The sequence below is a fragment of the Euleptes europaea genome, chromosome 3, assembly GCF_029931775.1.
Source record: "Euleptes europaea isolate rEulEur1 chromosome 3, rEulEur1.hap1, whole genome shotgun sequence".
Lineage (NCBI taxonomy): Eukaryota > Metazoa > Chordata > Lepidosauria > Squamata > Sphaerodactylidae > Euleptes > Euleptes europaea.
In genome coordinates, this window is record NC_079314.1 from 88588991 (window position 1) to 88613800 (window position 24810).

Here is a 24810-nt window from a genome sequence, read left to right on the forward strand (position 1 = left end):
GCCCCCAGACTCTTAGGCGCCAGCCTGCCAATTGACTATTTCCGCCAATCCTCGGCAAGGCTTGCTTCTGAACCTGCAAACCGATCGACACTTCGGGTCGCAAATGCCTGGAGGATGGGGGCGACCCCTTTGCAGGCCCATAAAATTTGACCCCCTGTCCCAAACTTCACCAAACCGGTGTTCATCTAAGGAGAGTCCCTTGCAGCTACACTGCAAATTTGGTAACACTGCCTCCAAACATGCCCCCACAGGAGCTTTGAAAAAAAATCCCCATAGACTATAATGGATCCGGAATTTTTTGGGAAACCCAGAAATAAAGTAAAAAAAAAAAAAACATTTACCGGTATGGGTATTCAGTTTATTTCAGGTTTACCAAAGAAATTCATGCCCACCTTTTTTAGAGGAATTGCTCTGAAGGAGTCATTGCTCCTAAAAAGGAACAGAGATAAGGATAGGAACATATGTTTTAAAAATATTGCAGAATTGGAAAAACAAGCCAAATTTAACCCGTCAAAAAATAGCAAAGGAGTTGAAGTCAGAAAAAGAAAACTTAGAAAGAATTGATGCAATTTCCATACATAAGAATCTTCTTTTTACTAAACAAAGATATTTTGAAAAAGGAAACAAAGTAGGGAAATTATTAGCCCAGAAAGTTAAAAAAGTAAGAAGTAAAAACATCATCACTGGTATCAAAACAAAAGAGGGAGAAATTACTAATGACACCAGTGAAATTAAGAAGTCTTTTAGAGAATATTACCAAGAACTTTATAAGGCCGGACCTGTAGATAAAGATAACATTAAAAACTTTCTACAAAATACTAATATACCCAAGTTAAATTCAGATGATAAAGATTTTATGGGGAAAGATATTAATATACAAAAACTAGAAACGGCCATCCAAAATTTGAAAATTAATAAGACCCCAGGCCCAGATGGCTATATGGCTGAATTTTATAAAACGTTAAGCCACACAATCAAAATTCCATTACTGAAAGCAATAAATGATATCTTTCAAAATGGAAAGCTGCCAAATACATGGGCTGAAAGTAACATTACAGTTATTCCCAAACCAGAAAAGAATCCAACCTTAACTAGTTCCTATAGACCAATCAGTCTCCTAAATATTGATTATAAAATCTTAACTTCAATCTTAGCAAATTGGCTAAAACAAATAATTAATAAATACATTAACCCTGATCAAACAGGTTTCATCCCTAAAAGACTGTTAACATCTAATATTAGGAAAAATTTTAACTTACAAGATTATATAAGAAAATCAATGGGAAAAGCAGTTCTCTTATTCTTAGATGCTGAAAAAAGCGTTCGATAAGGTTGAACACTGTTATTTGAAGGAAACAATAGCTAGCTTTGGTTTCGGGGGGAAATTCTAGGAACCTAATAAATCATCACTTGAAATTTTCTTTCCCAGTTTTGCCCAAGTAGCAAGTCCAGCTCAAGGCAAAATCTGAAGGTCCTGTGCTTTTCTGGTCTTGGCATGCCAAACTTTTATGTTAGTGCCACAAAAGCACAGGCTACAAGACAAGGGTTTATGGCATGAAGTTTCAATGGTATCACAGGCTCTGTCCAATAAAATGTGCTAGTTCACTGAGCAGGGAAAGAATACCATTTTCTTAGCAGCAAGATGTTGTTGTGTGAGTGCTGACAAAAATGCTTCCTTGAGCCCATGCAACAAATGAGCAGCTACTGCGTATGTGTTGTGTTTTAACCTGAATGTCTAGAAAGGTAAGCAGACACAAATGGTAAAGAAAGTGACCACAGCAATAGAAGATGGCTGTTGTCCCTTGGCAAGTGTTGTTTGATTGTCCTCCACATCTTTTTTCTAGAACACTCACCGATCTGCTGAAGCAGCCAGGTCATGGCACATCTGATCTCTTGCCTGATGGCCACATTGGCAGTGTGCAGGTCCAGATTGGCGATGGGCTTTCTCGGGGATCTCCCAGGAATAGCAAAGGTGAGTCCCACTTTCCTCCGTGCTGCAGACAATAAAGAGGGTCTTGGAGACAATACACAACTCTCTTGCTCGAGCAATGTTATCTGGCTACTTCTTTAATGGCTGCCCACCACCCGCCCACTCCAAGTAAATTACAGCATCTGAAAAAGCCACTGGAGTCAGACTGATATTTTGGGGGGGCGTCATTAGCAGAGGCACCAGCTCCCAACCCTCAGAGGGCTCCTGCACCTTTAATTGCTATGTGCTGGGCAAAGATTTGCCAGCAAAGGCGGGCATTAAAAATGATGCACCTGCTGAACATTCCCTGCCACCTTACCTGTTAAAGCTAGAGGAGCACCCGTGAAGGTTAGGATCTTGCTTAGGATCTTGCAGGGATGCCATTTCAGATTTGACAGGGTGGGGATACAGTCAGCTACTTTGTGTATAGCTGAATCTGAAGTCTGGTCACACGTGGTATGCTGCGTGGAATAGGAGGTGGCTCCCTTGCTCTGTCTGTGATTATACTCAGCGGTGGACTGGGAGTGAAAAACAGCCCTGGAAAAGTCCTCTGTAACGTTTGGAGTCCACACCAGCAGATTAAGGGTACAACTCTGCTTTATTTGAACTGCAGCGCACAAAGCCTCACCCAGGCATCCATCTTGGAATCAGGCCTGTACTAACCCCACCTGTCTCAGGAGTATGCATAGTCTGACTGCGCAACAAAAACGTATCTGCCACTTGGTCACTAGGTGGCAACTAACTAGGGTGGCCAGGTCCCTCTTCACCACTGGTGGGAGGTTTTGGGGGCGGAGCCTGAGGAGTGTGGGGTTTTGAGAGGGGGGAACTTCAATGCCATAGAGTCCAATTGCTAAAGCTGCTACTTTCTCCAGGTGAACTGATCTCTGTCGGCTGGAGATCAGTTGTAATGGCAAGAGATCTCCAGCTAGCACCTGGAGGCTGGCAACCCTACAACTAACAGGAACATATATTACATCCTCATCCCATGCCTGCTCTATCCTTGTCATCGTCCCCGCCCCAGCAAAAAGAGAAAGGGAGAAAGGAAAACGCAGTCTGCCTACCCAATTGGCCAGACCCCACCTGCCACAGGGTTTGGGTAGGGTGGGATGCGGGGGGGAGGGGCTCCTTCGTTCCATGCTGGCTGGGCACCACAACCTCCCTCCCCACCATGCAGAGCTGCATTCACCAGGCAGGGGGCATCCCTTCTACTGCAAGGCTGGCCTGGCCCAGGTTGAGGGGGAGGCTTTCGGCTCACCAGAAGGGGTCCCAGGGCCCATAAGGGCCAATCCACCCCTGCTTATACTGTCAAACCATCAGCTCATCTCACTCCATATTGGTTCTTGTAGGTTATCTGGGCTGTGTAACCATGGTCTTGGTATTTTCTTTCCTGACGTTTCGCCAGCAGCTGTGGCAGGCATCTTCAGAGGAGTAACTCCTCTGAGTGTTACTCCTCTGAAGATGCCTGCCACAGCTGCTGGCGAAACGTCAGGAAAGAAAATACCAAGACCACGGTTACACAGCCCGGATAACCTACAAGAACCAATGAACTCTGACCGTGAAAGCCTTTGACAATATTTCACTCCATATTGTCTGTGCTTACTGGAAACAATTCTTCAGAGGCAGAGATCCCAGAGTCAAAAGTCCTCCCCGGACCTGGCACCTGAGTTCCTTTACCTGGAGATGCCAAGGTCTGAACCTGCTTGTAAACCATGGGCTCCTTCCCACAGCAGAGTTCCTTTCAAATGGGAATTGAACCCCTCTCAAGGGGGCCATGTGAGAATTCTCCATCCATCTTCCCTCTAGAGGAGGTAACAGAAGAAGTTAGGTAATTGCACTCCTGTCTTTAGCCACCATTTTGCCAAGCTGGCATTAGGGAAATAATGTGTCTAAATGCTCTTTTATACTAATAAAGCATCAGGGTTTTTGGGGGGAGGGAATACTAATAAATGCTAATAAAGCAAGTAGATTTTCCTTCTTTGTCATTATTTGTCACTGAGTATTTTTAAGGTAAATTGCCATATTTTAAAATATATTTAAAATAAAACATTTCAATTGATACATTTTCCTACATCTTTTCCATTTCTGCATCACTTGAGCAGGAGATTCGGGGATTTCCCTGCAGAGATGCAGCTAGTCATGTTGATAAGTGACCTCTGGCAAGGTCAGTCCCACTGTGACAATAATATCAGTGTAGCCGTGGGAAGGACAGATTATGCACACATACACATACACAGAATCTGACTCCAACTCTTTTTATGTCCAAAACGTCCACCTTGCCAGTCAGCAGGGGAGGTGGGCAAGGGGCCATCTCTGCTCTGGTTTATTTTATGCAGGATGGGAATGGGGAGGGGGGGGAGAGAGATTTGCAGTCGCTTCTCCTGTTTCCTTTGTGCTGTGATTCAGTTCTGCCTTGGGCAGAGAGAGACCACGCTGTCTCCTCCTCTCTCGTTTGCCCACAATGACACTTGTCCCAATTTAAATACAGATTCCCTCTCCTCTCTCCCCCCTCCATCACTGTTGAACATTGCTTAACTGAAGTGAGAGCTGATGAGTGTCACTTGCTTGAGGCTCTGGAGAATGAAATCTGAGCTATAAGCACATGGGCAGCTTGTGCCGCTAGTATTATTATTATTTACTTCTAATATAGTGGTGCCCCAACCTCTTAATTGGGGCTGAAGATCTTACTGCGTGTGCTTTGCAAAGACACACGCCTTGGCTTTAGAGTGTTTGCTGTCTACAGACATAAGAGATTGACGAGAGAAGACAGGGGAGAGCTAAACAAACAAGCACATCAGTCTGGTGAGCTGCCTCCATTCATAAGGCTGTCTGCTGTCCTTGTATTTGGGTGCACATCCTTTATTTACCCCCTCCAAAGAACACTGCAGCTTTCTATTAAGAGCAAACCCACTTCAGGTCCACAGAACTTTCCAAAACAGAGCTTCGTAACTTTTGTAAGGCACTGCTTTCTTAGGGATACTTTCCTTCTGTTTTTGTAATTGCAATGTCAAGTTTCTATGTGGACTAGGGTTGCCAGGTCCCTCTTTACCACCAGCGGGAGGTTTTTGGGGTGGAGCCTGAGAAGGGCAGGGTTTGGGGAGGGGAGGGACTTCAATGCCATAGTCCAATGGCCAAAGTGGCCATTTTCTCCAGGTGATCTGATCTCTATCAGCTGGAGATCAGTTGTAATAGCAGGGGATCTCCAGCTATTACCTGGAGGTTGGAGCAACCCAAAACAGCACTATAACACTATAAAGCAAATAAGTGAATTTTATAAAGTGCAAAGTGAATAAATATATACAGCATATACAAAGGGAGTACAACCAGATACAAAATTTACAATAACAATCCAATAAATATGACTTATCAAGAGGATGCCAAGGATCCTGATTCAACAGGTAAGTTCAAGTAATCAACCAATTAAGGTATCATTTGATATTAGAATTTTTTGAATCATTCAAATTCTTTTTAGGTTGCAGTTATTGGAACAAAGCCACAGGAAAAAGATGTCAGACGTGTTGTCTAGATCGGGACCACGTTTCGCATATGGCTTCTTCGGTGACCTGTATCTGTGTATCAAAAATGCATGTATTCAACTAATAAATCAACATTTATAATAGACATTAAAACATTATTTAATCAATAATAAAAAGACTATGCAAGCATAAATATTCTTACCAATAATAGATATAAGTATAAGTGCCTTAGTAGGTGTTGTCTCATAGGGACCGCAAAGATTTGTATCCAGGTCTCCAAAAGGACAGAATAGTCAAGGAAAGATAAGGATGGTATTTAAAAGTAAAAAGGATTTGGCTCTTAAATGATCGCAGCTGTAGCAGACAGGCTCAGAAAAAACTCAGAAAAAAAGGGTTCTTAAAGTGATGCTATCCTAAAAAACAGGAATAATCTAATTCATTGTTTAGACCATTGGGAGACAATGTTCCCATAAGGAAAATAAGTTTAGTCTCCATTTGGTGCAATATTTTTTGGATATTTTGCGAGTCATAGGGTCGACCACGGAATTGCCATAAAACACAAAAGGAGAAATCCCTATCTCCATGTCCTTTTTCCAAAAAATGGGCAGTGAGCGGGGCTTCTAAATTTCTGGAGCGAATTCTAGAAGAATGTTCAGAGATCCTGATCCTCACGGGACGTATGGTGCTGCCAATGTATTTTAAACCACATTTACATTCCACGCAATAAACAACATTTTTTGAAGCACAATTAAAGAAATTTTTTAGAAAAAAACGGAAACCAGTGGTAGTAGATGTGAGCTCTTTAACTGTAAGGCATAAATTACACACTGAGCACTGTCTGTCTTTCAGATCTGCTCTGGTTTTGGCTGACTGTAAGACGTGGGGTGGATATCCTTTGGCTGACAATGCATTGTTTAAAGAAGCAGCTGTATAGTGATAGTCTGTTGAAAGAGTTGAATTCCTCTTTATTCTTAAAAAATGACTGTAAGGAAGGTTGTTAATTAAGTGTGGTGGATGAAAAGAAGAAAAATCAAGTCCTGCATGCTTAGTTAAGGGTTTGGTATAGGGTTTTACTGCCAGAGTAGACCCAGCAGTAACAAACACTTCCAAATCCAGAAATGGAATGGAAGTCTTACTGAACGTACCAGTAAAAGTAAGGTGAGTATGAAGAGTATTAACCCATTCTAAAAACTGTTTGTCAGCCAAAACCAGAGCAGATCTGAAAGACAGACAGGAACTTTTAAGATGAAAACCACCTACATCTTCTACTAACATTACTTGGTCCTTACAACATAGCTCCAAGGCTCATCTGATCAATAACATAATCAAAAGACATTGGCACCTAGTAGAAACCTTACCTGGCTGTAAAAATCCACCTCTATGCGGATTACGCCGCCCACGATCCATGCGTGACTTCCTGGTTCACACTGACATTTCTCCCCAGCCTTCTTTTTCCACTTCTTTACTTTTGCCGCCAGCAATAGGACATCATCGTTGTGGTACGTGCTCAGTGTGTAATTTATGCCTTACAGTTAAAGAGCTCACATCTACTACCACTGGTTTCCGTTTTTTTCTAAAAAATTTCTTTAATTGTGCTTCAAAAAATGTTGTTTATTGCGTGGAATGTAAATGTGGTTTAAAATACATTGGCAGCACCATACGTCCCGTGAGGATCAGGATCTCTGAACATTCTTCTAGAATTCGCTCCAGAAATTTAGAAGCCCCGCTCACTGCCCATTTTTTGGAAAAAGGACATGGAGATAGGGATTTCTCCTTTTGTGTTTTATGGCAATTCCGTGGTCGACCCTATGACTCGCAAAATATCCAAAAAATATTGCACCAAATGGAGACTAAACTTATTTTCCTTATGGGAACATTGTCTCCCAATGGTCTAAACAATGAATTAGATTATTCCTGTTTTTTAGGATAGCATCACTTTAAGAACCCTTTTTTTCTGAGTTTTTTCTGAGCCTGTCTGCTACAGCTGCGATCATTTAAGAGCCAAATCCTTTTTACTTTTAAATACCATCCTTATCTTTCCTTGACTATTCTGTCCTTTTGGAGACCTGGATACAAATCTTTGCGGTCCCTATGAGACAACACCTACTAAGGCACTTATACTTATATCTATTATTGGTAAGAATATTTATGCTTGCATAGTCTTTTTATTATTGATTAAATAATGTTTTAATGTCTATTATAAATGTTGATTTATTAGTTGAATACATGCATTTTTGATACACAGATACAGGTCACCGAAGAAGCCATATGCGAAACGTGGTCCCGATCTAGACAACACGTCTGACATCTTTTTCCTGTGGCTTTGTTCCAATAACTGCAACCTAAAAAGAATTTGAATGATTCAAAAAATTCTAATATCAAATGATACCTTAATTGGTTGATTACTTGAACTTACCTGTTGAATCAGGATCCTTGGCATCCTCTTGATAAGTCATATTTATTGGATTGTTATTGTAAATTTTGTATCTGGTTGTACTCCCTTTGTATATGCTGTATATATTTATTCACTTTGCACTTTATAAAATTCACTTATTTGCTTTATAGTGTTATAGTGCTGTTTTGGGTTGCTCCAATTATCCTTACAGCACTGAGCCTTCTTTTCTTGTGGATTACCTGGAGGTTGGCAACCCTAATGTGGACAGACTGCTGAAATCTGTTTATCCCACCACGTGGTCACATAGATGCTCAGGACAGATTACAAACAAACAAAAAATAAACAAAGATAACAGCAATAGATCTAAAACAGCATCACAAATTTTACAATTAAAGTCAGACTAGATAAAGCGTTTTGACAAACAGGCAAAGATCCTTGAAAACTAGCAATCAGCCTCCCTTCCCAAAAGCCTGTTATAAAATAGAAATATTTTTAGTCATTTCCAGAAAGCAAGAGTCACCCACCATTATAATCTCTGTCTTGTCTACATTGGGCTTTTTTTTGATGTTTTTTTTTTTTTTGCTACTGTCCATCACTATCCTCAATTACCAGTTTAAGACTTCCACTGCCTCAGCAGGTTCCTGTGAAACTAGCATATGGGTAATATCAGTCCTTCCACTAGGGTTGCCAATTCTGGGTTGGGAAATACCTGGAGATTTTTAGGACGGAGCCTGAGGAGGGCAGGGTTTGGGGAGGGGAGGGACTTCAATGCCATAGAGTCCAATTGCCAAAGTGGCCATTTTCTCCAGGTGAACTGATCTCTATTGGCTGGAGATCAGTTGTAATAGCAGGAGATCTCCAGCTAGTACCTGGAGGTTGGCAACCCTAGCCTCCACACCGTGTTTTTTCTCCACCTTGATTTCCAAACTAGAGTGCCCTGTTTTTCTTTAAGCTTCCAGAAACAAAACAATAAAACAAAAAATACAAACAGGTACATATAAAATTTAAACACTTCCTTATACATTAAAATAATAATATTCAAAGTACCCCTGTATCCCACCACCCACCCAAAACAGTGTCCCACCACCGGACTAATAGACTTCCGGAGAAGTGTCTTAACACAGTTTAAAGTTGTACAGTTTAACCATAATTTCATATTTCTAAAATTGCATCTATAACTCGTTCACTAAATTAGTAAAATTCCTTTTTACCAGTTTATCCCAATATGCAACGGCCTTTGACCATGTATTCTTAAATTCTTCCACATCCTTCCCATGTAGGGACTCGGTTAGTTTGGCCTGCTGTGTGGTAGTCTGATGGGCAGGGGAGTTGTTAGATGTTAATGACTCCCCTTCCATCAACCACTGTTATCTGCCAGTTGGGCCATGATGACCAGTTCAAGCACTTTAGATGAACAATTAGATTGTCGTATTTCACTGTCTTTTGCTGAATTTTGAAATTCTAATTTTTATTTTATTGCTTATTGCGGGCATGATCTTTGTAGGTAAGAGCTTACACTTCATCACATATATGAAAGGAGTGGTAGTTGGTGAGGGTGGAAATACTGGGAATAGGCTGGACAAGGATTTGCAAGAAAAGACAAGAGGGAAGAGAGGAAGAGGCAAAAGGCTGATGGAGATTCGACTGAACGCACACCAAAACTACACTGTAGCCCACACATACACACCCCAATCCTCTTTGTTCTCTGTGTTGAGAGGGACACCACAATGATCCAAGCCATCAAGCAGCACTAAGAACATTGCGGCTCAAGGGTTTGCCTTTCCCAGCCAGCAATGCCTCCAGTCCTTCTTTCTTTGCTTACTGAACACAACAGTCAATTGCACAAGCATGACGTTCAGTTTGCCACCTCCTGGAGAGCAGATGCAAGGACACTTTCAGGAACTGGCCCTAAAGGGTAGGCTGACCATACGTATCGTTTTGAACAGAACAGTCCTGTTTTTATCATATTTCCCAGCTGTCCCGTCTTTTTAATTAAAATGTCATTTTTGTCCCGTTTTGCACCTCATTACACTTCCATTGTTTGTTTCGTTCAGTTCTGACATTTCTTATGCTACATGCAGGCATGGCTGGGTAAATTCTCATAGAAAAAGTGCTCCATTCGGGTTACGATAATATTACATAACCCCTGTCCTGTTTTTGCCATCCCAATGTCCCGTTTTTGTCTCAAGGAAATATGGTCAGCCTACTAAAGGAATGTTTTTGCTACTGTCTTAAATTGGATCCAACCATCGTGTATTCTCTAAACCCATGGGAAAGTTGCCAGCAGTGGAACGCAGAAGTAGTCTAAAGTGGGATGCAGGGTTTCCATAACAATTACAAAGAATTTGTTCTCCCCCAGTCTCCGTGCCCACCTGCATGTGTGATGTGCCATCTCCTGCCACAGATTATCCATCTGTGACTTCTGGCATGCAAGTAGCAACCTTGGAGCCAGCATGGTGCAGTGGTTAAGAGCAGTGGTCTCTAATCTGGAGAAGTGGGTTTGATTCCCCACTCCTACACATGAAGCTTGCTGGGTGACCTTGGGCCAGTCACAGTTCTCTCAGAACTCTCTCAGCCCCACCTACCTCACAAGGTGCCTGTTGGTAGAGGGAGGTGATTGTGAGCCACTTTCAGACTCCTTGCAGTAGAGAAAAGTGGAGCATTAAAAACCAGCTTCTTCTTCTTGGATGCTTGGTATTTCTTTTAATCCTCCATTGCCCCTGCCCACCAACCGTCTATGATGCTGACCCTACCTCCTAGGTATTATCCACTAAAGCCATAGCAATAAAATTTATTCCCAACAATTCTAGTGCGATTTTAATACTTACCATAAATTTTTATACTTATCATACTTACTATAAATAACAGAATGCCTGTAAACTTATAAATATCCTTCTCAGAAAAAGTGGACTATTCATTTCTATTGCAGTGGGACCCAGCTTCTTTGACAGAGTGATTGGTTGCTCCAGGCTATAGTCAGAAAACAGGGTTGTGCTTACCTGTAACTGTTACTCATCGAGAGTCTTCGGTGCAGACACACATTGGGATGGCACAGGCTCCTCGAGGATGGAGTAACCACTGCAGAGAGCCTAAGGAGTGTGGCTGATGGCATTTGAGTCTTTTTCTAGAATGGAATCATAATCATAACAAACAAAACATTCATGTTGTCAATCATAGGACAAGAGATAAAATGTATTTCAACATCACTGTTTTCATCTGGGATCTTCCATGGAGAAAATCACATCTTGAATGTTTTGTATATTGGTGAGACAGTGATGTCTGGACATGTTTGGTCTCTTGTCCCATGACTAACTATAGAAGTGTTCCAGATGTTATCATTACATTGGTATATTTTGTGCATATTTTATTTGGGCTGGATTTTATTGGTTTCTAAATAGTAAGTTTGTTTCTCTTTTAAGCATATTTTGTTTCCTTGTCCTTTTTTGGGGGGGAGCTTTGCTTTTTGGGTTGGTTGCAGGTTTAAAATCCCCCTTATTTCTATGCCTTCTTAAGTCATCTCCTGCCACCTCTTTACACTTTCAGACAAGAATCATCTGAACAATGCTGTGGTTAACCCCGCCACTGCCCCACAGATTGGACTGCCGCATTCACACAACAACTGGTTGCAAATGGCCAGCACTATGCCACAGAAGGCACCTGACTATGCCAAATACGCGACTCTCAAGGCTGTAGGTAGGTGCAACTGGACTGCATGTCACCCTTAGTGAGTGGGCTGTGCTGCTGGATTGCTCCAAAGGCTCGCTTGCCTTGCTATTCTCTGCTTCCCTCCCCATTCGCACCCACAGACCCCATTCTGGCACACTGGGTGACATCATCCCATTGTTGTTAACATCCCACTCTGTTGAGTAGTAGGCATTATGATTTCACTAATCCCACAGGGGTAGGGATGAGGTGGGAAGGAAATGGGACAGCCCTGATTATAAGGAAAGGGGGGGAAATCAGCCAGAAGGGCCTAAAAAATGCAGCAGTTTGGGAAGGAATGAGGCACAAATGGAGGGCACCATAGTTCACCTCTTCCCACGGGGGTGTCGAATACAGAACTGTTTATAAAAATAACTTTTGCATGGATAAGTTGCCCTTTAACACATATTAATCACCCTTCAACATACTACTTGAGTGGATTTTTCCACAGCTGTTTCAAAGAGAATTATATTTTTGAATTTAAAAGAATTAAATCATGGATTGCCTACATGGCACAGAAGTAGCTGCCTGTGGCAGTTGTGGAAAGAAGGAGGCCCACATATCTGGCTTATAGTCATCAGGAGGGGTGCATCACTGAAGCCACTCTAAGGGCTGCTTTTATCTTTTTACTACCTGTGAAGGCTTTATGCTAATCATGAGACAGTATTTTCATTACAGTTATACTCCCAGCCCTGTGCAGATCAGCAAAAGAACATGACAGGAAGAGCCTTGCTGGATAAGACCAACGGTCCATGTAGTCCAGTATCCTGTCTCACATAGTGGCCAACCAGTAACAGTGCGTAGGGGCTGAGGCCTTCCCCAGCTGTTGCCTCTTTGCACCGGTATTATTGGCTCTGAGTAGGGTTGCCAGGTCCCTCTTCGCCACCAGTGGGAGGTTTTTGGGGCACAGCCTGAGGAGGGCAGGGTTGGGGGAGGGGAGGGACTTCAATGCCATAGAGTCCAATTGCCAAAGTGGCCATTTTCTCCAGGTGATCTGACCTCTATCGGCTGGAGATCAGTTATAATAGCAGGAGATCTCCAGCTAGTACCTGGAGGTTGGCAACCCTAACTCTGAATGTGGAGGTTCCCTTTAGTCACCGTGGCAGTAGTCACTGATAGACCTGTCCTCCATGAATCTGCTTAATTCCCTTTGAAAGCTATGCCTGTGGCCATCACCACATCCTCTGACAGCGAATTCCACATTTTAATCACTTGTTGTGTAAAGAAGGATGTACAATTATATACACAGGAGAGGAAGGGTGGGGAAGCTGCTGTTGGCCCTGTTGCCCTGTTCATTGTCCCTGAGGTGTTTGCATTCAGTGTCTCACCCACATCGAAGTCTGCCCACATCCATCTCCACATACAAAGGCTCAAAACATCCTAAGTTGTGCCCTGGCAAAAATGAAGGCAGGGCACAACAGAAGTCCTTCCTCATCCTTTTCTCTGTTCTCTGTTATATAAGCAACTTTGGGAATCATCCTTCATTGGGCATCTTTGACATAACAGAGAAAATTAGGTGCCCTGTTAGCAGGTAGGGTGGAAACAATTACCGCTTGAGTTTCATTATATGTAGTAGCAGCAGTTAAAATGAGTGTGAAATTTGCTCAATGTGGTAGCAGCTAATTCTGCATCCCCCCCCCCCCCCCCGGGTGTGAATAACCAGCATGTTTTATTTTTACAGTCTATGTATTTTTGCATTTAAATTGGATGTTGCCCTCATCTGATCCTCTTAGCTTTCTGCTGCTTATGTGCACAGGATGAACCAACTACCCATTCATAATCTTTAGCCCTCTTGTTATACTCACAAGAAGAATGGTTAAAGTAGCCCCTTCCTCTGGTATCGACACTTTGCCCTGGACATAGACGGGAAGGAGCTGCGTGGCTTAACCATCTGGGCACATCCTTCCCCTATTTACTATTAAGTGGCTGGAGTTTAGCAAAAAGGTGGCGATCATTCTTTCATTCATTCCTGTTGGTTTGCAACAGCAAAATCGAGCATAGAAAAGAAACTAACAGGTTAAGCCTGCAACACAGAATTGCAGCCTAACCCTACTTTCTAAGGAGTCAGCCCCACTGAAACAATGGGACTAATTACTGAATAAATGTTCTTAGGATATAACTAAGGGTGCAGTTCTAGCCTTTGCTATAGGGACAGGCATGACAGGATTGTTACAGGAATATGATGTTATAACTGAGGCTGGTGTCAAACCACTGTTATAGTTCAGCTTCTAGCAGGTTACAGAAGAGTAATGCCAAGCAGTACTAATGGAACAAGTGTAGAAGGGACCAAAAGAGGCAAAGCTTATTGTGACATCATTTTCTGCCCTGTTTCACATATTCCCTTCTAGAAAGTGCTCCTGAAGAATTCTACAAGCACTTTCCCATGGTGGACATGCCACCGGCAGGCACTCTGTCCTTCCCTCCGTTGACGCTACATCAGAAAGACATCCCACCTCTCCAAGACGGCTGTGCCATGATCGGCTTGGCAACACCAGGGCAGAAGGCCAAAGTGATGAAAACCAATGCTCACACTCTAGCGGGCAGCCCAGCCTTCAAAGGTGGCTGGGAGCACAGCCATCCCGACCATCGGAGACAGGCCTACACCACCAAGCGTCAGTTCAGTGTTGAGAAGCTGCCTGAAGCGTTCAACCAGACACCTACCCACTATGGCCAGCAACAACGACCCTTTACCACCAACAGCAAGACTGAGGTCACTGTCTAGAACAGAGCTGCTTTTTGTTCTTGCATTTCCCCCGTTACTTTGAAATAATCTAGCAGCCTGGGAGGTGGGGACATTCTTGCCAAACTAGAACACCTGTTGTTGACATATCAGAGTAATTCCCCACTGGCACCGCTAGGTTTTGTGAGGGAGCAAGGGAAAGTGTAAAGAAAAGAGTGGCCAGCGTTACCACTGAGCCATCCATGGCTCCTGCCAGAACTTTTCCATTTGGTGCGGCCCTCTGTTTTCTGTGTCCTGACAAAACTTGGTCAGCATGCATGGTAAAACCGGCATGCATGTTGCCCTGTGATTTGATGCACGACCGTAGTTTCTTGTCCACCTCTTCATTACATCACACATGCACACCGAAATGGTCAGTGTCAACAGAAAACCTAAGGGACCCCCACTGTTGCGATAAAGGGGGAAATAAATATGCTTCTGCCCTGCCCTGCCATCCCAGGAAGAAAGACCACCAGTGTCGCAACACATGACAAGACAAACTCTTGCAATAATCAACCAACCACTACATTGTGTTTGCACATTTGCCCAGTATTACATTCCTTCTTGACTGTGCTTAAGTAAAGGTTAAAAAAAATGGAGGGGGGGATAACATCACACTGAAAGTAGAAACACAGTGTACAACAGGGAACTGTCAAGGGCTGGAAGAAAACTTTAACACAGTTTCCTTCATTCTTCGTTTTATTCTTGTCCTTCTCCTGCAGACTTTCTGGTTTAAAGCCCCTTTGTTATTGTCTCTTCTTGCATATAAATCTTCTGTGCCACTGCCATGTTTGTCTTCCACTGGTCACTGAGCATTGAGAAAATGTTTGAGCGTTGTTCACAGGGATACTTCCCCCCAAGTGTGAGAAGGCTTGTGCCGAATGCCTGGCATGAAGACACTGGAGCACTGCCTTTAATTGGGAGGGGGGAGGGGGAAGAGAATATAAACGGGATTTGTACATCTCATTTGTTACCTATTCCATGGAAGCTTCTTGTAAAAACTTGAGCTACAAGTTGAAAAGTCAATTTAATACAGAATTGGCCTAGAATCAAAGGTGTGTGTGTGTGTGTGGGTCAGGGCAAGTCAGCAAAAGATTACTACTTTGAGGAAAATAGGCTCTTTGTGGGAAGCTCACTGTCAGTCTGTCACAGAGTCTTCCTTCTGGTGCTTTGTCCTAAAGGAACTAGGCATTGTAGCTCTGCTCTCATATATCACCATCCACTATGGAGAGGAATCCCCCCTTTTTAAAAAATGTAGCTATAGTGGGGAATCTATAAACATGTACAACATGGGACTGGTCACTGGCTCCAGAACTTGAAGGCATAGGATCCAACTGTTTTCCTTACAGCCAGCTGTTGTTAGGGATAACACATGTATACAACTGCATGGGAATTCCTTCTTCTGCCATCTCTCTTTTAAATGTGTTCACCTTCCCTGCTGAAGAGTGAAGGCACTCTACCAGTCTTTTCCTGTCATTTGCCCATCCCTTTTTACAAGGGCTTGGTTTATACCACAGTTGTGCTAACCACTGGTGTAACACACAGTGATCCAGTTCTATAAAAGTGTGTCTGTCTGTCTGGGTCCTGTGTTTTAATAGTGTACATACATGTATAGACATGCATGTTCACTGGGAATTAACATACACCATTGGGCGATGGTGATTCTAAGCCATGTGAACATGATGGAGAAGTACCAACATCCACACCAAATGCTAGCTGGATTTGATACTAGGATCAGCAACCCTTTGGGCCAGCCTGAGGTTAATAAATTCCTTACAGAAGATGTAATTCTGTACAGATGATAGAGGTTACCACACAGGCATCTGGCTTGGAGGATTAATGGCTCTCAGCAGGAATTCAGGGAAGGATGGCAATGTGGTATTTGAGACAGCAGCTGCAAACGTGGTATTGTTCTCTCCAGGATCTGATATTTTCAGATTAAAATAAGGCCTTGTAAAAGTTGAAAAGCCACAGGAATATTTTTCACAGATTAAGCAAAAAGTCTGACGGGATCCGTTAAGAGGCCTTTTTGTTTTCACTGACTGACAAAGTATACTGGAGGAATAAAGGTAGGGTTATAAGATACACCAGCTACTTTGTGCAGTCTAACATCATCACCTTTCCACAGTCTCCTCTTCAAAGATTGTCAATAGCACAGGCCGCTCGCTCTGTTTTCTGCCCCATCCTTCTGCCCACAAAAACAGCCGTCCTGGCTACATGTAAGGGAGCTCCAGTCCAAACAGTGTTACTCTGGAATTTTGCCCCTAGGTTGATATCTGAAAACTGCCCTGAGGGAAGAAGGGTCTGACCAAGACATCTCCTCAGGCACTCCTTTTTAGGGGAGTTGAGTCTTGTTTTTAAGAAAAGAAATGCCCAGGTAAAAACCTGCTTGGAAAAAAATAGCTACACAACTGTCAAAGCACAAGAGCCCTGCTTGAAATCTCTATTTAGCGGCCATCACCTCTCCTGTATTCCACATGAAGCTGCCTTATGCTACGTCTGTCAAGGTCAGTAGTACTGACTGCCTGGAAGTGACTCCCCAGAATCTTTCACATCATAGACTAGTAGATCCTTTAAACTAGAGATGCTGTGGATTTAGGGTTGCCAGGTACCTCTTTGCCACCAGTGGGAGGTTTTTGGGGCGGAGCCTGAGAAGGGCAGGGTTTGGGGAAGGGAGGAACTTCAATGCCATAGAGTCCAATTGCCAAGGCGGCCATTTTCTCCAGGTGAACTGATCTCTGTCGCCTGGAGATCAGTTGTAATAGCAGGAGATCTCCAGCTAGTACCTGGAGGTTGGCAACCCTATGTGGATTGAACCTGGGACCTTCTACATGCAAAACAGATGCTCTACCACTCAGCCACAGCTTCTCTAATCCAAGATGTTGGACAATAGTCTCTATGGGTAATGAAAAAGCACTCTGCATATACTCACAGATGGTCTTGGTTTATCAGGTTAATTTCAATATTCTGGGGCTAAACTCTGGCACTGAAAAGAGGGCCAGGTTAAGGTCTGGGGAGGCATAGCCCTGCTTACACAATCTCTGTGCTACTGTGCGAAAAGGATCTTGGGGTCTTAGTAGACCAAACACTGAACATGAGCCAGCAGCGTGATGTGGCAGCTAAAAAGGCAAATGCGATCTTGGGCTGTATCGACAGAAGTATAGTGTCCAGATCACGCGAAGTGATGGTATCGCTTTACTCTGCTCTGGTTAGACCTCACCTAGAGTATTGTGTTCAGTTTTGGGCACCGCAATTTTAAAAGGCTGTAGGCAAGTTGGAATGTGTCCAGAGGAGGGCATCAAAGATGCTGAGGGGTCTGGAGACCAAGTCCTATGAGGAAAGGTTGAAGGAGCTGAGTATGTTTAGCCTGAAGAGGAGAAGACTGAGAGGGGATATGATAACTATCTTCAAGTACTTAAAGGGCTGTCACATAGAGGATGGTGCCGAGCTGGTTTCTGTTGCCCCAGAAGGTTGGACCAGAACCAACGGGTTTAAATTAAATCAAAAGTGTTTCTGTTTAGACATTAGGAAGAATTTTCTAACAGAGCAGTTCCTCAGTGGAACAGGCTTCCTCGGGAGATGGTAAGCGCTCCTTCCCTGGAGGTTTTTAAGCAGAGGCTAGATGGCCATCTGTTAACAATGCTGATTCTATGACCTTAGGCAGATCATGAGAGGGAGGGCATCTTGGACATCTTCTGGGCATGGAGTATGGGTCACTGGGGTGTCTGGGGGGGAGATAGTTGTGAAGTTCCTGCAGTATTTAGGGGGTTGGACTAGATGACCCTGTTGGTCCCTTCCAACTCTATGATTATATGAACGTGCCATCTGTCGCTTGCTTCTTGGATAGCACAGAAGACAATTGGCCTGGATAGGATCGGAAGGCGGAATTAGAAGTAGGTGAAACAGGTCAAGGGACTGACAGGAAAAGGGCATGACGATCACCTTCTCAAAGAACCAGAGTGTTGAGGCTACTAAGACTGAAGTAATTTTGGTTTGTTCATTTTTGTCCTTAGCCAAATAATAGAAGTGCCCCATACTGCCATCATGTGTATTAGAGTACGGCGGTCACTCGGCCTCCTCCCCTTGCTTTTGCTATAGCAGAAATGGTTCGCGTTTATTTGAGGTAGCCAAAACCATTTTATTAGTGTTGCCAGTTCTGGGTTGGGAAATATCTGGAGATTTTGGGGGTGAAGTCTGAGGATGGCGGGGTTTAGAGAGGGGAGGGACTTCAATGCCATAGAGCCCAATTGCCAAAGCAGCCATTTCCTCCCGGGGAACTGATTTCTGTCCCCTGGAAATCAGTTGTAATAGCAGGAGATCTCCAGCAACCACCTGGAGGTTGGCAATCCTATATTTTATACTTTGCAGAATTTCTTCACATTTTGGCCTGGAAGTTTCAATTACCACATATATAGGCAGCAATCCTCATAAAGGTAAAGGTCCCCTGTGCAAGCACCGGGTCATTCCTGACCCATGGGGTGACGTCACATCCCGATGTTTCCTAGGCAGACTTTGTTTACAGGGTGGTTTGCCAGTGCCTTCCCCAGGCATCTTCCCTTTACCCCCAGCAAGCTGGGTACTCATTTTACCGACCTCGTGAGTCAACCTTGAGCCGGCTACCTGAAACCAACTTCTGTTGGGATCGAACTAAGGTTGTGAGCAGAGCTTGGACTGAAGTACTGTAGCTTACCACTCTGCGCCACGGGGCTCCTACATAATGTAGTAATCCCATATGTAAGAAGGCAGAGACTGAGAGAACAGGGACTTGCCCAAGAACATCTACAGAGTTTCTGGCTTTAATGCCTTTTAAACCACAGGATTTCCCCACCCACAGGCCATCTTCTTAACCATGACACCGTAGCTGCTCTTACGTGTTCAGTTGCACATCTGAATGCTTCCTATAAAAAATATAGCCCCTAAAGTAAAGCCCTGCTGGTCACATTGTTTAATTCCACTACTACCCCTTTTCGTCTTGTGTTCCTGATGCATGCACTTCTGCAATGGACTGTTCAGACACATAAAGGGAGAAGGAGAATGTCTCAAAGCAGAAGTCAACAGTCTTCAGCAGCAAGGCATTGGGGAACCAAAATATTTGCTACCTGGCACATCACCTCATTTGGACAAGACTAGGCATGCTCAGAGGTGAGTATTCCCACTATCTTGCCAGACCAGAAGATTAATCAAATTCTCTGACAGGTAGATATGGTCTGTTTTGGCTTGTGATAAATGGAGCAGGTACAGACAGAAGGCATCCTGGTTCCTTTTAAACAGTCCTGGCAACAGCCTCTTCGCAGATCACTGGACAAATAGCAGTGAAGGTGGGGGGGGGAGCCAAAAGGCTTGGTCACCTGCAGATTCAAAGCTCTCCACCCGTGGGAATTAAACTGCTGTCACGAGTTAATATTAACATGAATTTTCCCAGCCCGTCAGATAGACTTGGTCAGGACTGAAACAAAAAGAGGAAAAACTTAGATGACTTTCTGTAGCCTTCTTAAAGGGGAACCTTGTTTTATGGCCGTGGAGGAAATTATCTTGCTTCCTTTATGCCACACTGCAGTACCCCATCTTGTACTCCCAGCAGCATCCGCCGGGCTCCCACAAGAGGCGTCGAAGTTCCGCTTTGACTTCAGGCACAAGATCCCTGCAGACAGTTCCACACTTCCATGGTTTAAGTGGTCCAGAAACCTGGGAGCCATTTCTCCTAAGGTGCGCTTTATTTATTCACTTACCGGTAATTCATTTGTACCCTGCTTTTCTCCTCAGTGGGGAACCCAAAGCAGCTTACACTGTTCTCCTCTTCTCCGTTTTATCCTCCCAACCACCCTGTGAGGTAGGTTAGGCTGAGAGAGTGCGATGGGCCCAAGGTCACCCAGCAAGCTTCAGTGGCATGAGTGGGCACTTGAACCCAGGTCTCCCAGAAACTAGTCTGACACTCTTAACCACTCACCACACTAAGAGCAGAAGGCTGCAAGCATTTCATACTTTTCTTACTGAATTTGTATGGAAGGTCGAAAGCAGGTACACACACTTCTAGAAACACACAGTCCTCCTCCTGTCTGGTGGTCATGTTCCTATATGCTTTCCCTCATGAGGCAAATACTAACTTGGGGGGGGGGGGAGAGGGGATAATTTAAATCTAGAAACAGCAGTTGAAGGGTTAAACCTCCCCCCCTCCAATGTTGTGACCCTGATCTGATTCAGCCCCCTCCTCCAATAAATTCTAACCTTTCTTTAAAAAAAAGATAGGAGCGCTTGATCATGGCTATGTTATATATGGTTTTAATTTAGGCCTGATCATAGCGCCTGTCCTATCAGCAGCATAAAAGCTCCCCGTTGACATAATTGGGAGACAACGGTTTCCTGGGCCATTATAGAAGCGATAGGTTGGTGAAGTAAAAATAATCTCTCTCAAGAAAAGAATGACTTATCACACTTGGAATCAGGCAGGATCCCACAGGACTCTTACAGCAGAGGGTAATCTGGAGCTGGGTATGTCAGATCCATTGGCTTCACGGGCACAATCCCCCCACCCCCACCCTGCAACTGATAGCCTGCCAGTGACAAAAGTTGGCTTAAAGGCTAAGTAAGTTTCCAATTGCATCTGCTCACGCAGAACTGCTGCCACAGTTGCTGTTTTCTGAAAGCGAGAAGCAGCAAAAGGATCTTGCCTTCACAAAAACACTGGCACCATCAGAAGAGAAACAAAGAACTTGCGCTGATGCCCAGAGCAGAATGGCCTCATTTGAGCATCTTAAGCTGAGAATCCCACAGGAGTATTAATCTTTAATAGCAAAACAGGAACAGGCCCTCCAAACAAAAAATCTCTGCCAACCTTATTTTGCTTCTGGGAAGTAGTGTGTGGGAGGAGAAGAGAGAAGAAGGGTGGAGTGACAGGCCAACGTGAAGAAATTTCAGTCCCTGAAAGGCAGAGAAGAGCTTCCTTCCACTATCAGGGTGGACTCTGATCTGGAGAACCGGGTTTGATTCCCCTCTCCTCTACATGAGCGGCAGAGGCTAATCTGGTGAACTGGATTTGTTTCCCTACTCCTCCACATGTAGCCAGCTGGATGACCTTGGGCTAGTCACACTCTCTCAGTCCCACCTACCTCACAGGGTGTCTGCTGTGGGGAGGGGAAGGGAAGGTGATTGTAAGCCGGTTTGAGTCTCCCTTAAGTGGTAGAGAAAGTCGGCATATAAAAACCAACTCTTCTTCTTCATGGATATGTAGCCATCTGGGGGAAGGAAGATTACAGGTCACACAGTTCCAGCAACACCAGTTTTGTCCTGAGATTTTGTGTGTGGGGTGTGTGTGTGTGTGTGTGTGTGTGAACTGTAAGCAGAGATAATTCTACCGTTTGCTTATTGCTCAATGAATTGGCCCATGCAAATGAGTAGCAGTACCTTTCCCCCCTTCAGTTTCCATCCGTGTTTATCACAGGATTCAAATCAATGGGCTAAAACCCTACTATATTGTGCAGATTGGGGCAGATGTGGGGGAACCCTCTGGGACTGCACCAGTGGGTTTTCCTGCAATGTGTAGCTAAACATAAACCAATGGCTAGTGCAGTCTAAAGCACATCTTAACACTGATCAAAATTCTTTCTTAATTTCTTCAAAGTAAAAGTTCCTCACTAAACCTTCTCCTGGTGTCTTTTATATTAACCAGCCCCCCCCCCAAACCCAGTTTGTCCCTCTTTCTGGACTCTCCCAGTTCCCTGCTGTTATTGTTGTTGTCTTGTTTTAAAATGTGTTATGTCTCATGTTCATATACTTAACACACTAATCCCAAGAGAAAATGTCTTCAAAAAGGAAAGGAAGGCCAATTTTTGATTTTGCCATCTTTGGATGCTGTATGCTCTCAGCTGGATAGTTTAAAGCTTTCCTTTTGCTTTGGAGAAGGGAGGGCTGATTAGGAGCAAGTTTTCCATGCTATGTAAGTGTGTATATTTTATTTACACTATTCAAAGAATAATGAAAATGAAGTATTGCAGCAAGAGCTATTGGCACAGGCAGAGAGATGCTACCTTAGATTCCCACCTCCCATGTAAGCCCTGACTGAGGGCTTTTAGGGTACATGTTCATGATTCCAGTTTGGGTGCTATGAAAACCAAAAATAACCTCCGCAAAAAGCTCCAGTTTTGAGAGGGGTTTTGTTTTTTCAACTTAAAACTTTGCTCAGCTGCTGCCGCCCTCTGCTGGCCACTAGAAAAATAAAATGCAAACAGTCTGTATATTTATTTTTATTTACTTTATTTATATTCCACCTCAGTGTCAACCAATGCAACCAGTACAGGATTACAGCTACCTGGAACAAGGCATGAAGTATTAGACAATGCATAAAATGGCATTACATAAGTATAAGGACAAAGCAGTGAGATAGATATATAGATATAGATCTCTCTCTCTCTCTCTCTCTCTCCATCCATCCATCCATCCATCCATCCAGTCACAGTTTACTTCTGGAGGTGGTTTGCCATTGACTGACTCCATGTCCCAGCCATGGTATTCCTTGGAGGTCTCCCATCCAAATAGTAGCCAGGGTCAGGGCTGAGAGTGTGTGACTGGCCCAAAGTCACCTAGCAAGCTTCCATGGCATGAGTGGGGGTTTGTCCAAGTCCGACAGCTTAACCACTACACTACTGACTCTCGAGGAGGATCATACATAAAGCAAAAAAGATAAACACACAATACACAGTGGTATAGTTCAGTCCCGCTTCCTTTTGTTAAAGTGCCTTTAGTATATTTTAGATTTATTACCCTTTACACAAATGTTGTTATAGACATTACCCCTTTATACAGATGTCCTTCAGAACAATTCTGCTTAACATACTTTGCAGAAACACAAGCGGCCTGGGAACCTTCCTGACCTCAGTCAGGCCATTCCACAAGGCAGAGGCCACAACACACAATGCACATGTACGAGGGGCAGTTGTTGATCTTGCCCATTAGTAGGGTGGCACCCACAAAAGGCCAGGCTCTTGGCATCTTAAAATGGGCATTCTACTACCAACCATCTGCTACTGTATGCCTGACATTGGCCTGAATACTTTCGTGTGCAAACTATTCCCCTTAGTAAAGCTCTTTTTGATTTCCCCATACTCTACTTGGGGTCTCAGCATTCGGGGGGGGGGGGGGAAGAGAGAGAAACAAGCATGAAATAATGACTGTAACTTGGTCATTTGTGAGTAGGGGAAATAGTGAAATTTGGACTTACCTGTGATTTCCTGTGTGTCGAGCCTGGGCAGGAAGGCGGTTGGCAGTTGAACTTTGCCCCTGGCTCTAAGGTGTGCCAGGCTGGACAATGAGGCTAACTAATCCCCATTGTCTTGCCCTAAGGTGATTTAATCAGCGCTCCGAGCAGACCATTACTTACCCTATCTGCACCCATCCCAGGAATCAATCAGTATTCAAGAGAATACCCCCGGCAATCTCTTGGGTCCTGAAGACCCATCAAGCCTCTCTTGTCTTTTTTGTTGGTCCCTGGAAAAGCAATCAATTCTTTGTCTTTCTTGTCAGCTTACCTCATTCCGCCTCAGGACCCTTTTTGAGGTATAAATATTGGCCCTTTGGCCATTCAGTGTTTGTGTATCTTGGATCTGTGCGTGCAACCCCACTTGTGTGTGGGTTCTTCCTTTTGCTCTTGGAAACACTGGTCGCTTTTCTCACAAGCGCTGCTTTCCCTAGATGTCCCCTCAAGACTGGTAACTATCACCCATCCCTGAAACCCTATCCAACTTCCTCTCTTTTCTCTTAGGCCTTTAATGCACAGGGTGTTTCCATCTCCGTCACCCCCAACTACTTTGGGGCTGTTTTCATTATGCACGTTTTTCTCCCCCTCTCGTTTTCCCCACATTTTCTGGATGCTGTTTTATTCAGAGTTTAAAGTCTGCCTCAATCCCAAATCAAAAGCTGGTCCTATGCATACTTGCCAGTTCAGGTTTCTCTCCCCCAATTGTCTTTCCCCCCACATCCAACCCCTCCCTTGAAGCCATCTTTTTTGTTTGTTTATTTGCAAGTGCAGGACTGACGATATAATGCTGAAATAATAACCAACTACCTACACGGCTGCTTATTTCTCCAGTCCCAATTTAACATCCTTTTAGCCAGGCAGGGGGCTACTTGGCTGTTAAAATGAAAGAATCCTACCATGGGGCTGGTGACATATTAAAAAAAAAACACAACACCCAATTACAAAGCAGTATTTACAGAAGGGGGGGTCTCACCCACAAGTGCCCTTTTGCCACCTGCGATCTATCGCAAGATCAATTTATTGCTGGAGAGCATGCATGAGGTGGCAAGCCACATAACGACGATTACATCGGTGACCACTCCCCCTTGGTTCAGATGCTCCGCATTTTCACTGGCGCATGCAGAAATTTACTCTGAGTAATCACAACTACTCTGGGAATTTATTGGGGGGGAGGGGAGCCCCTGTGCAGAGTGATCTGAGAATTCGACTGCAAATACCGTGCATCGAGAGAGCAGCATATCCAATGGAAACCACCTGTGCCGAAAAGGCCTTAGTCAGCTCTCATATACTTTGTATGCGTAT

At 43.9% G+C, this 24810-nt stretch overlaps 2 protein-coding genes across 2 annotated transcripts in view; one reads left to right on the forward strand and one right to left on the reverse strand.

Annotated features, from left to right (window-relative positions):
• SHISA8 (shisa family member 8) overlaps positions 1-14442 on the forward strand; it is a 35084-nt gene extending 20642 nt beyond the window's left edge. Inside the window, exons 2-4 of the mRNA XM_056847742.1 lie at positions 1845-1972; positions 11381-11530; positions 13888-14442. Coding sequence (XP_056703720.1) covers positions 1845-1972; positions 11381-11530; positions 13888-14261 — 652 coding nt within the window. The 3' untranslated portion in view covers positions 14262-14442. The remainder of the gene's footprint in view (positions 1-1844; positions 1973-11380; positions 11531-13887) is intronic.
• CCDC134 (coiled-coil domain containing 134) overlaps positions 12949-24810 on the reverse strand; it is an 80826-nt gene continuing 68964 nt past the window's right edge. The window contains exon 7 of the mRNA XM_056847744.1: positions 12949-12960. The gene's annotated coding sequence lies outside the window, so the exon portion shown is untranslated. The remainder of the gene's footprint in view (positions 12961-24810) is intronic.